This window comes from Apteryx mantelli, chromosome 17 (genome assembly GCF_036417845.1).
Source record: "Apteryx mantelli isolate bAptMan1 chromosome 17, bAptMan1.hap1, whole genome shotgun sequence".
NCBI lineage: Eukaryota > Metazoa > Chordata > Aves > Apterygiformes > Apterygidae > Apteryx > Apteryx mantelli.
In genome coordinates this window covers 18,126,750-18,139,436 of record NC_089994.1, presented here as the reverse complement: position 1 = coordinate 18,139,436, position 12,687 = coordinate 18,126,750, and the positions used below count along the sequence as shown (strand labels likewise).

The following is a 12,687-nucleotide window of genomic DNA, read 5'->3' as shown; positions in this document are numbered from 1 at the left end:
TCTTCTGCGGAGAAAAGTTAAATTTTGACAAGGCACCAAAATGTCTGTCTAGTCATCTGCCACTTTATGATGGTGACTGCAAAGAAGGACCCCAGAAGCAGTTGATATGAGCAGGCTAATATTTCATTTTCACAGTAATATGAAAATGTATTTCAGCTCATAGGGGTTCCCACTTCAGGTGTGGCTGATGGCAGAGAAACACGCTGTCTGTTCCTATGGCTATCGCTTTGTGTTGGTTTTGTTATCTTTGTCTCTGCTCTGTTTACACCCTGTGTGCTGAATCTCTCCAGTAAGGTCAAGTTCCAGTCGGTCCTCAATAAACAGACAGGACTGTCATGGAGCCGACAGCCGGGCAAATAATTCCCTTTCACCTCCTTCTGTCAGGCTGCAGTTGGATAATTCTCCCTAATGTACTATGCAACCGGGGTAGCTCATTGCTGCCTCAAAGTAGAGGTATAACGACTTGTTTCCCTTAGACTGTCCCTCCAAACTGCAAGAGATGGACAGCACGTTTCTACTGAAGAAGCACTCCCTGGATGGGTGTAGATCAGATCTAGACCGTACAGGTAACCAGATAGCTAGAAAACCTGCTCTGCCTTTGCACAGTATGGACTAGTAACCTTATAATTCTGGCTACCACCTCCTCCTGCCTGCTGGTTACAGACACTCATGAGAAAAAGCCAGTCCATACCTGACTGGGGGCATGTCCCGGTGCTTATGTGTCTCTCTTTTGTCACGCATGCTTGCCTTGAGTTGTGCTTGCAGTTAGATGTGCACCCCAAAACTGGAGGGCCTCTAGGAGAATTCAGCTGGGTGTAAGCCTGCATTGCAGGAGGGAATGAATATAAAGTGCATGAAATCCATGGACTTTACAGCCTAGCTGCTGAGTTTGTCTATTACTGAGCACCTTCGGTTAAAATTCTGCTTTTCCAGTGTTAATGTGCGCATATCGCTTCATTTTTTTGAGTCAGTATTCAACAGTTTTAAAGGACTGCATTGCAATGGCCCTCAAAATGTGCATTCAGAGAGTTTTAGGTGAAGTATATATATATCTAATAAACTTGCACATATGTATACTTCAAATAAAATATTTCCCAGGTAAAGATATATATGTAATGCAAAACCTTTTCATCCTGTTGAGTAGTTCACTTTTAACCTGTGACATTTACAGTATTAAAAAAAAAACAGAAGGCATTTTTGCCTTTCACTTTATATGAATTCTGCATTGAAAAATGTATATAATGGTATAAATGCCAAGCTCGGTCCTGCTGAGACAACTTCATATTCTGGGTTTTTGATTTAAAGACAGTGATGCCTAAAGCATGATCCAAAGCTCCCTGTAGTCTATGAGAGTCTTCCACTGACGTTCATGGGCTTTGGATCATCGAAGTCGAGGAAGACGGGCAGGAGCCCTCAGCAGCTGATCCCACATCACTGAAATCAGTAGGAGCCTATGGGGCTGCTTAAGAAACAGAACTGAAATTCAGGTTTTGCAAGTCCTTGAATGTTATTAATAATGGAAGGACATTTTAGAGTGTTCACTGAAAAACTGAAGAACATTTGGGTTGATACGCAATAGCCTATAAATAATCACAAGTCATATTTTGTTAATATGGCAACACCATTGATGTATATAATAAGCTTCCAAAGATTGTTTTACACACTGTCGAGTATTTTTCACTGATGAAGGAATTAATATAGCAGATTCATTTAAAACACTAAAGTGAGATGATTTTGAATTAAAATTGAGAGCAAACAGAATTGTGTGATTCAGAGATTTGTTAACTGTCCAATACATTAATGTGCAAAGCTGTTGTGGGAAAAGTAATTCTCCAAGTGTGCTTTGATGGAATGATTTTGTATTCCTAAATGCTTGCCGAAAGAACATTGAATGTTTTCTTGTGTTTGAATGTACAGTTTCTAAGCTGGATACATTTTAATGTTTAAAAACTTTGTGTATATCAAGCTTGTTGTAAAATACTCCTTTTGTTCTTATGTTCTGATGCAACATTGGATAGTTTAATTCCACACTAGATATTTTATGTTGAATAAATAAATAGTTTTTACAGTAAAAATGCTTTTGGCTATGCTATGAGACTTTTACAGAGGGTCAATAAGTTCACAGTTTTTGTCTTGATGTTCAGAGGTTCTAGCTATACGCTGCTCTGTGGACTCAGCTGGATATGCGAGGGCTCAGCACTTTGCAGAGCTCATTCATTCCGTGTATGTGTTTCGTGCATTAGGACATAGAGAAAAATCACAGGATTCCTGTCCCCATTAAATAACCTCAGAGACTATTACAGCTAAAAGTTTGGGTTTTTTTTTTAAATTATCTTAAGATCTTTAGTTGCTTTTTGCATTTCATTTAGTTTGGACGATAAAAACGAGTCAGTTTTGCTTTTTGCCTATGGTGGTTTTCTAGCAGTGCCTTTAATGCTGCAGTATATGACTGTAGATCACAAAGGTCTGTTGGGAGGAGGTAGTTTAGCCGGTGTCTGGACTTCAGGGCAGGGAGCGTTGTTTCTGTTTATTTGCCTAGTTAATGTAAACTTTTATCTATCTTGCTTTTACAAAATATAATTGTTAAGTTCATAATCCTGACAGTATGCCTCTACCCTTTACGTGATATTCTTATTTATTTTGATGTCCAGTAATTTACAGACATAAGGTGGTTCATGTCTGACTCAAATGACTGATGATCTGCAAATACTTTGCATGCTAATACCGTGCGTCCTCCTCGCAACGTGCAGCGATCGGCGTTTCCCACAGCTGGCGCAGACGGTGACAGTCCGTGGGGATGGAGATTCTTATCTCTGGGAATGGGAGCGACCGATAGCCGCGGAAGGGTTTGTGTCCTGGGAGCAGTACTTAGGGAGCATATTCATTCTTTAGCGTTTTCTCTGAACTTTTTGGCATCTCCAGCCATTTCTAAGGCTCATTCTGTTTTCCAGAATACCAGAGCCGCTGTTTGCTTACAGAGGATAACTTTACTGATACTTGATGTATTTCCAGCTTTGTTCTGTGTCACAGGCAATCGTTGTTGAGAACTGTGAGTTGCTAAAATGTGCTGATGCCGGCCTCTGGAGACGGGGTATTTTGCTTGTCAAAAGAGTATAGACAGTAGTCGTCCAAACATCCCGCTGCCTCTCTCTTATCTTACCCTGGCCACAAAAGTGAATTTAAACCTCCATGACTCTTCTGTCCCATGGTGTCCCGTTTGTGGCTGCCAACGGTATAAAATAACTTTCCTGTAACTCTAGGCTCAAAACGCAGTGATCAGCTGAACCAAACGACAGAGTCCCAAACAGTCGCACTTGGGATTGCGAGTTCTTAACAGGCCACAAGCTATTAGCAACAGCGTGCAGGCAACCACGTAATTTCACACTACGGCATTTCAGGCTCATTTGCCTACTCAGAACATAAGCGGCTGTTCTTCCTGCAGTACAAAATGTTTAGGAAGAAGGGTGTAGAGTTAAACCCTGGGAAGATATGGAATGATGATCTACTGCAATGTTTCTATTAAATTAGCATTTGAGGCCCTACCCATGCCGTCATTAATAAGAGAAAGCATCACGCCCAGAGATATTTGAATATGACCTTTATTGTGCACATATATTAAGTTGTGGCCTTTAAGAAAATACGCAAAATTAGACTGCAAATAAAATTACATACCTAATCCTTTCTGCTTATGTTTTCTAAGAGGCCATGTAAGATCAAATTTGTCATCCTGACCTATGCAGGGTAGCTGCTCCTCTAGGCTGTGAGATCAGAAGAATCAGCTGTTTCTTGCAAGCAATGCAATGATTTGTTACACCACTGCTAATCCAGCGTGACTCTTCTCGAGTCAGGTAAGTGGTTTCAGAATTGCAGCAGTGCAAATGGAAGGAGAACGTGGTCCTTAATATCTCATACTTAGAATAAGTGAAATTGAGTGGATGCTATTTCACTAAGTGGCTTCCACTGAGGTGATAGCACAGACCATTAGGTTTAACGTTAATCAATAATAAATTTTTCTCCAGCTATTGTCTTTTTTTCCCCATCCTTTTGATTACACCCCTTTGAACGTGGCTGCAATCTATCGGGTGAGCTGCCAGTTAAAGTGGGGACGCCTTTGACAGACAGACGGGGCATGACGGGGCGCCTGTTTTCCTAGGTCTACCTCTGTTCTTCAAGCGCACTGCAGAGCTGCATCAGCTACCAGGCAACACCAGGTTCTCCAATGTACGTACACGCTCCAGTGCCCTCTGCGGATGGAAAGCGGTCTGCCCGTCTCCGTGGCCGAACGCCGTAGTAGCTAACCGAGCGTTTCCTCCCAGTGCCGAGTGACGCTGCTCCGGTGCCAGCCCCGGGCTGTGCTAAGCGACTGCCTTCTGCAGTCCAGTGACAACTGGAAAGCATAAATGACTGCTGCTACCACGAGGTGTTTTACGCTTTCCACGGATGTTAGAAACGTCCACGTTAGGCCAAAATCGCGGTCAGATGAACTCTGGCACCTACGCTCATTCGTGCTGTTGACAACTCTCTCGCTTGCGGTCGATCCCTCCGGACCGTGGAGCAAAGCCGCTCTGGCAGCTCTGCAGGCGGCACAGCAGAGGCAACACGGCGCCGAGGACTTTGTCCCCCCCTCTGTGAAAGGAAGGGGGGAGGAGAGGGGACAGGGCAGCAGCCTTGGAGAAATCCGGCCCTTACAGGGAGAGGGACCTTTGCCGCATTTGCAAAAGGGCAGACAATTAGCAGACGGGCTCTGCAAGGCTTGTCAGAGCGCGCTGGCTGCTCGGGACCTGCATGCCGCTGAGGAGCTCGCAACACACACGGTACCCGGCGTTCAGGGCAAAATCCGGCTGGACGGTCTCCCAGGACCCCGGCTGTGCTGGCACGGTAACCTCCGCCGTGCTTCGGAAAGCGAGAAAAGTCTCATCCGCGCCCACGAGGCAGCAGAGCCCTTGTGCATGGACCGTCTCCGGCAGCACTGTGTGTCGATCGCGTCCTGCACTTCGCAGGACCTGTTTTCCTCCGTGAAAGCGAAGCAGCAGGTCGGGAGCCCGGCTGCCGGCGAGGACGGGCCTCGGGGGCAGGCAGCAGCTCCAGGGCCCCGGAGGCAGCACGAGCCCAGCTGCACTGCAGCATTGCTCACTCGCGAGCCGCAGCTGCCTGGCGCAGCCCGCAGGAGGCCCATGAGCTATTTCTGGCATGTCGAGTTGGAGAGGGAGCAGCAGAGGCTGCGGCGCTGCATCGCGAATGAGCGAGAGCAGCTGGCACCTCCGTGGAGGAGAGCGAGCCAGGCGCCGCGCGCTCAGCTTGGGAAAACCTCCAGCCCGTGACCCGGAGGGTCGTGCTTCCTGACCGCGCGGCACCTGTGCCGTTCCTGATGGCTCTGAGAGCAGGAAGAGCGACATGGCCTGGAGAAACCGGCCAGAGCACATCGTCCAGACGGTGCAGCGGGTCCCCGGCTGCTGCGCCGAACAGCTCGTCCTTCGCACGCCGCCAAGTCCTGCCCTCCCGGGAGCTGCCAGCGATCCCCGCGCGCGGCACAGCCAAGCCCGCTCTGCTCCTCTCGCACAGCGGATGCTCCGCTGCCTCTCCGGGCTGAAGGAGATGAGAAGCTGAAGTGCTGGTGGGAGTTTCAGAGACGAGAGCAGCTATTTTGCATGTGTTCGCTGCTATAGAGAGAATTTGGCAAACGCACGGGGCCTGAACATACTCCTTTTGTTGCTAAAAGCATCGTGTGGGAAGCCCGTTTTAGGTCGCTGTGCTGCTGTTTCTTGCCAGATAGACGCACTAAGCAGGTGCTGCAGCCCCGTGCTTCTGTCCTGGCGTGAATGTAAGAAAAGTTACTGTACCCGAAGCATGCGTTTTGGGGACTGTTCTGACTTTCCTGGGAGCTTCAGAGCTTCGTTCTGCTAAGGAGCTTTCACCTCCCGGGGGCAGCTCGCAAATCCTGTTACATGCTGGGTGTCTGAGCAGCCAGGGAGACCTCGGGTGGCAGCGGCTCACTTTCACATCCTGCCCCATGGCGCAGATGAGCCGCAGGACTGTCGAGATTTCAGCTGAACCCTGCCTGCTCTTTGCAGACTGAGCCCTGGGACATAAGTGCACTTTGCCACAGATAGTTAGTCCATTTTTTAAAGCACTTCCCCTGTGCAAGCTGTGCAAGGCTGGGGTGGAGGAAATGTAGCCGTCTGGCAGTGACAGAACCGGCAGCGGTCTGAAAACGAGATGGTACAAACCAGCGTTGATGCTGCCAGCAGGTCCGAACAGCCCACGTGTGATTTATTGGTGCCTTTCTGCTATGATTTCTAAGCTATTGCTATTAAAATAACGGAGGGCAAGCGGGTAGCTCAGATGCGGGACCGCAGCGGACCGAGCTGCTGCTTCTCCTGCAGGATGCTGCCGAAGAGCCTGGCCGCGGCCATGGCGCAGCCCCAGTGGCTGGTGATGCCGAAGCCGCCGTGGCCGTAGTTGTGTATCACCTGCGGGAGCGGAGAAGGGATCGGCACGGGAAGAGCAACGCTGGGGCCCCGCGGGGCTCAGCAGCACCTCGCGCCGGCCGAGGCAGCGGAGACACGAGGAGCTGAGAAGGGACCAGCGCGAGCCAGGAATGAATTCAAACACAGCGTTGCTTTGCGCCACGCTCTGGGCTTTGCCTAAATACGCTGCTTTCTTTCCAAGACTCTCTAGCTAAAAATTGAATATGTTTTCATTACATTTAATTACACTGTGCAGCTGCTGTCCCCACCGGAGCCGTAATCTCTCCTTCAGAGCTGCACAGAGACACACGCACGCAATCAAACCATGGATTTCCTCTACAGGTCTGCTGACGAGCATCCAAATGAACGCGCTGAGGGGCGGTGTGGTCCTGCGTAAAAGGGCTCTGCGCTAAACCTCTGCCACCCTCGGTCTGCTTTATCTTGAAAGGTACAGCAGCAGCGCAAGGCAATTCAAGGGCCGTTGCCCGGGGGGGGTTTTGCATGCAGCCGGGTGTCCGAGCTTGACCCCTGCAAAGGCGGCTCGATTTGCCCGAGCGCTCAGCTGCAGGAAACCTCGGGAAGACCCAGCCTCTGCTCCAGGAGCCCGGTGCCAGCGCCTGACGGCGGCCCTTTCCCCCGCTTGGCGCGCAGTACCTGCGACCGCCCGTGCCCAACGGCCTCCCTCTCCAGGCGAACGCTGGGCCGCACTGGTCTCAGGCCGCTCCACTCCTGCACGATCGTTGCTTTCTGAAACCCAAAGCACATCAGCACCCGCGCGGCATCACTCCACGCTGCAGCAGCCGGGCATCGGCCCAGCGCCGGCAGCCAGCGATCGCCGAGGACCGAGCCGAGACGGACGCTCTCCTGCCCCGGAGCCGGCGCCGGGGGCAGCACGGGGCGACGGCACCGGCTGATTTCTGCCCGCCAGGCTGCAGAGCGGCCGGAGCGCAGACCGCCCGCCGGGCCCAGTGCCGGCTTCCCGCCAGCGCCGGGCGCAACGGCAGCAGCACGAGCCGATACAAATCAACCTAAACGCACCTCGGCCCTTCCGTAACGCCGCAGAGCCAAAACGCACGGGGCATCGCACCACAGCATGAGTCACAAGGACCCAAGGAAGCTTTGGAGCCCTGAAAAGCTCTTTTTTTAAAAAAAAACCAGCTCCTTCAGCAATTATTTCTGCCTAGTGACCTTGTCGCAGGAGTGATGCTGGACACAGACCTCACGTATTGACCAGCCAGGTCTGTCCAGAGCCCGAGACCTTCATGACGAGCATCACCAGGCGTAAGACAACTACCGAGCTGTGCCGCCGTCCCGCATTTGACCTCTTGCAAAGTGAGACGCGCCACTTGGTGTTGCGCGTAAACATCACTTTGGGGCTGTATGCGCACGCTTCACCTGACGGTTACTAGCATGTTTCTAAGCACAAGCAGCGATCGGTTTGAAGAAATCCTCCTTGTTCTCCCAGTTTGCTGAGGGCACTTTGCGTTACTGATGTAAAGACTGAGATTTGCTGGTTTGTCCCTGGTGCTGGCTCCCGCAGCTGCTCCCTTCGGGCTGCTCCGATGCGGAGCGGTGCCGGACGGCGCGCAGGGACCTACCTCGAGAGCAGGCAGCAGCCGGCAGCAGGTCTCCCAGATGGCTCTGTGGTCCTGGGCGCTGTTTTCCTCGTTCCAGTTCCCCAGCTGGTTCACGCCTCCCAGGACGGTCATCTCGCTCCTGCACCGGAGCACAGCAGAAGGGACCCGGCTGACACGGGGGGAGGTCTCGCCGGGGACACGCGGTGGCAGAGCCTCGCAACGTGGGGTTTACGGGCTCGATGCTCGGCAGGTGCCCTGGGCGGCGGGGTGCCACCGGCGCGGGCACGTGGGGGAACACCCCACGGAGATCCGCCCTCGGCACGGCCGGGAAGGGGCTGTGCCGGCTGGACACTCCCACAGAGCATCCCCAGAGCCGGGGGCTTGCGTCAGCCCTGGGGAGCGTAAAAACCCCGGTAGCCCCCGAGCTGGCCGGGCTCCGCTGGGTGCATGGCCACGTTCAGAGCCTGCGCGGGAGCCGCGCTCCGGACATGACCGCTAGCGCCCAGCGCAAGCTAAGGAAACGCACGGAGGCGGATTTCTGTGCAGCCGGGGCTGTGATAAGCAATCACTTGGAATACTTTCCTCGGGCGCTGTGAGGATCCCAAGTTGCTATTTACATAGTGGCTTATTGCCTAATCCTGAAACATCAGCACCGTAGGAAGTGCCAGAAACGCAGCATTTGAGCTACGGCTTAGAAAAACCTCCTTGTTGCCAAAGCGGAGCAGATCGCTGCTCTCGGGAGGAAACAGGGGCTGGGAGGCAGCAACGTGCGTTTATCATTAGCTCCCCGGGTACCCGCGTATGCTGCTGCCGCCACGAACAGGTCCCAGCTCCCAGCTCCCCCAGGAGAGCTCGCGGGGAAGCGGGCGGAAAGGCAGGGAAGGCGCTGGGAGCTTGGCTCCGCCAAGCCGGAGCTGGAGCCGGAGCCTCCCGCTGCTGAAACCCAGGGGATTCTCGCCGCCGGCTTTAGCGGGAGCGCCGCACAGAGGCGCCTTCTCCTCCACTGACCTCGCTTGGCACAGCCGCGTCCTTTTGCAGCAAAAGGAGGAAACCTCAGGCCAGGTACAAACCCAGGTTTAATACCTAAAGTCATCGTTTAGAGGGCTGCTGCGGCAAGGACGTGTTATGGATGTCAGCGGGGAGCCACGCTTGAGGCAGAGCGTTGCAGTTAACGCGAGCAGGACATCACCGACGCCAGAGCGGCCCCCGCCTCCGGCACGAACCGCTACCTACCCCGGTATGATGTACGGCGAGTTGTAGATTCCCAGCTCGGTATCGTGAGTTATGACAAAGTGCTTCACCCACGGAGCCCGGACCTGGCGGATGAGGGAGGCAGAGTCACGCGGGCGCCGGGGACAGAGGGACAACGCCGCGGGAGCCGTCCCCCGAACCATCATCCTCTCCTCCCGAGCATTTTATGCCTTTTTATTAATATCATTAAGCCTGTGGCCTCCTCCCAAGGAAGAAACTAGCTGAAGACGGGGTGTCACGGCGGTTCCCGAGCAGAGCTGGGAAGCGACGCTGGTTTTCTGCTCTGGGCCCACGAGTACGAGGTTTTTACTGATTTCTGCTGGGAATCGGGGCCGAAACGCAACGCGGTGCTGGCTGCAAGCCTGGGCCATGCCCCAGCGGGTGCGTGTAGACGCACGCCATGAGACGAGCCTCCGCACGGCTCCCCGGGAGAAAGCGGGGCGACGCGAGTCCTGCGCCCATCTCACCTTGATGACCTGCCCGCGGCCGGGCTGCAGCGCCGGGTCGGGCTGCAGCTCCCCCGCACGCACCCCGGTGCAGTTGATCACCACGTCGGCGCCCTGGGCGAACACCTGCGGGGAGGCGGACGCGGAGCCGTGAGCGCTGCCAGGGGACCAGCCCGCGTCGCAGCGCGGCCGCGCGTTCGCTCCGGCAGCCCGGCGATGCCCGAAACGCGAGGGCCCAGCTCCCCCGCGCAGCTGCCGCCGAAGCCGCGGGCACCGCTGGCCGAGACCGCCAAGAGCTGGAGGATCTCCCCAAAATGCTCCCTGCAGTGGCAACCTGAAATGAGGGGCCCCAACAGGCCCCCCCCGTCCGTCGTCCTCGCATCGCTGCCCGCATCCGTCCCGACGGACGTCCGTTTAGCCCGGTCTCACGTGGCTCCGCTATCGGGAGCTTTTCGCTCTCCCCAGCGTTAGAGGATCATTCGCAACACCCAAACTAGATCTCCCTCGCCCATTCCTCCTGACCGTACCCGCTCTGGGAAAGAGATTGTCCCTTTTCCTCTTTGCTTTCCATCCTTGAAAACCGCTATCGCATCCCCCCTCAGCCTTCTCGTCCTCAAGCAGCCCCCTCGACTCTGCCTCTCCCTGTAGGACGTGTTTTCCAGCCTCGGCTCACCCGTGCTGCCATCCTCCTGCCCTCGGCTCGTGCTGCCCGTCCGTCCCCACCTCCCCGGCGCCCGCGGAGGCTGGTCCCCCGCCGTGGCGGAGCCCGCGCGGCCACGGGCCCAACTCACCTCCTGGAAAGAGCCGATCTTCTTATGGAAAAACTTCACTCCTCTCTGCGTCAACCTTGAAGGACAAGTTCATTTGTCGCCGGCAAATAAAAGCAAATGCACCGCTCGAATTAGCCCCTGCAGTTGCTGCCCAGAGCAGGGACAGCTTTTTGCTCACTGTAGCCCACGTCGCCCGAGACCGCGCCGACCCCGGAGCTCAGCCCCGGCCGCGAGCCACCGCAGCTCCGGCCCCGGTTCCTCTTCCCTGCATCCTCAGCGCGGCCCCAAATCACCCACCAGCTTTGCAGTAGAGAAGGCTTGGGGGGGAGCCTTGACATGGAGGATGAAAATTCACCCCTGCCCCCCGTATTCTGGTGGGTGGATAAATTGGGCAGAAAAAGGTGGTTCTTACTGCTCGGCCTCAGCTCGCGGCACCCGCGGGCGCCGAGCGGAGGTGGCGCGAGGTGCTCACCTGTTGGTGAGCCACGGCAAATAGCTCCTGCCCTCCAGCATCAGCGCCGTGTTGAACCAGCCGTAGCTGAAACCAAACGCGGGGGGAGAAAACAGTTCGGGTTTGCAGCATCTTCGCAAGAGCAGCTGCCGCCCGCCCTGCAGCGCCCCAGCTCCCTCCTCCGCAGCCCGTCGCTGGCTCTGGGAAATGGGACTGAAAATACCTGTAGCCAGGGAAGAGCTCAAGCTCTTTTGGGGTCAAGTTCCTGAACCCCAGGACAACGTTTTTCCAGGATGGGTCCTGCAAAAGGAGGAAAAGTCCGGCTGCGGCAAATCACAGACCTGCAGGCAGCTTCCACCCTCGGAGGGCTTAGCCCTCGCTTTGTACAAATATTTCACTGAGGAAACCAGAAAACATCAAGTTCCAGGCAAACTGCTCACCGGACGAACTGCTGGAACTATTTGGAAGAGTTTAAAGCCTTGTTTAGCATGAGATACAAACGCGCCCACCCCTGCAGCAGCCTCGGACCTGGAGCCCTTCTCGCCCCCCTCTGCAATTTGCTCCTTACCGGAACGGGCTGTTTAAACAGGTTGTAGCCAGAAATGAGGAAAAGTCCCATTTCCTTTGCTTCCGGCGAGCCAACGTGCCCAAGGAGGTAGTCGAAGGTCTCTTTGTTCCAGAGCCTAAAACGAAAACCCGAGAGCCGCGGCTGCGTCGGCTCCCCCGGCTGCGGAGCCGTGCTGCTGGGACCGGTCCCGCGCTCGCCCGGGCTGGCGGTGGAGCAAGAACCAGCCCGCCCGGGCACGGCCGCTTTGTGCCGCCCCACTTGCTGCCGAGGCTCCGTCAGCCCGCGCACTCACGTCTCCTGCAGGTCGCCGCCGTCGTGCAGGTAGGGCTGCCAGAGCCCCGCGGCCCCGTCGCTGGTGGTGTGTGGCGTGTAGCGGTCTGCGTAGACGGCGAGCTCCAGCGCCGGCACCAGCGCGTGGTACTGCTCGTGGATGCACAGGGCGGTGGAGAGCCCCATCACGCCGGCCCCGATGACGGCGACACGCATGGCTCGGCCGCGGCGCCCGGGAGGCCCGGCAGCACCGGCGGGACCCGCTCCTGGAAGACCCAAGATGCTCTCAGTTCTGGTAAACCCTGGACCGTAGTTGGATTTGGATAAGGTGCAGTCCATAAACGCAGCCCTGCGTGGGACTGCGACCTGCTCAGGCCGAGGACGAGCCATCAGGACCGTGAAGCGCCAACGGAGCAGGACCCAGCCAGGCTGCTGCCCATCTGCTGCGGCTTTACGACTTACAGGCAACAGGAGTCGGCGCTGGAAAAGCCTCTTTGCCTCCTCTGCGGGCAGCACGGCACGAGCCCGAGCCTGTCCCCGCAGCGCCAGCCGAGGGGATACCTGCCCCCACGGGTCTCATGCACCTTTTTCAACAACCCACCTGCAGATTACGTGGTCCTCAGGGCAGTCGCCACAGTTTTCCACGACTTCTGCAGATGGCCTTCTCGATGCAGCTTGTTTACAGCCCAAAAAGTCATCGGCAGTCCAAGGTTTAATCGCCACGGGCAGAGGGATCGCGATCCGCCCCCAGCGCTGGGCAACGGGGTCAAAGTCTTTGCCAAGGGAGGTCCGGCCATGGAGGTGGAGTGTCTGCGCTGGCCAGCCCCGGTGCCCGCAGCGTGGCTGGAAACCTGCCCAGAGCCGCCGCTCCGAATGGGAAAGGAGGT

The 12,687-nt window shown here is 55.4% G+C and overlaps 1 protein-coding gene across 1 annotated transcript; it reads right to left on the bottom strand.

Moving 5' to 3' along the window:
• Positions 1-5,330: 5,330 nt before the first annotated feature.
• DAO (D-amino acid oxidase) lies at positions 5,331-12,016 on the bottom strand. The gene is made up of 10 exons (XM_067306872.1): positions 11,823-12,016; positions 11,531-11,645; positions 11,186-11,262; positions 10,984-11,049; positions 10,533-10,587; positions 9,763-9,867; positions 9,278-9,360; positions 8,066-8,183; positions 7,122-7,214; positions 5,331-6,470 (listed from the first exon to the last, which is right to left on the bottom strand). The coding sequence occupies exons 1-10, from the start codon at positions 12,014-12,016 to the stop codon at positions 6,339-6,341; spliced, it is 1,038 nt and encodes a 345-aa protein (XP_067162973.1). The 3' UTR covers positions 5,331-6,338.
• Between the last annotated feature and the right edge of the window lie 671 nt (positions 12,017-12,687).

Excerpts from the sequence above, each read along its gene's own strand:
- DAO (XM_067306872.1), bottom strand. The coding sequence starts at position 12,016 with ATGCGTGTCGCCGTCATCGGGGCCGGCGTGATGGGGCTCTCCACCGCC. Across the intron at positions 11,050-11,185 it reads GAGCTCTTCCCTGGCTACAG|CTACGGCTGGTTCAACACGG; the intron begins GTATTTTCAGTC and ends GTTTGGTTTCAG. Across the intron at positions 10,588-10,983 it reads TTGCCGTGGCTCACCAACAG|GTTGACGCAGAGAGGAGTGA; the intron begins GTGAGCACCTCG and ends TTGTCCTTCAAG.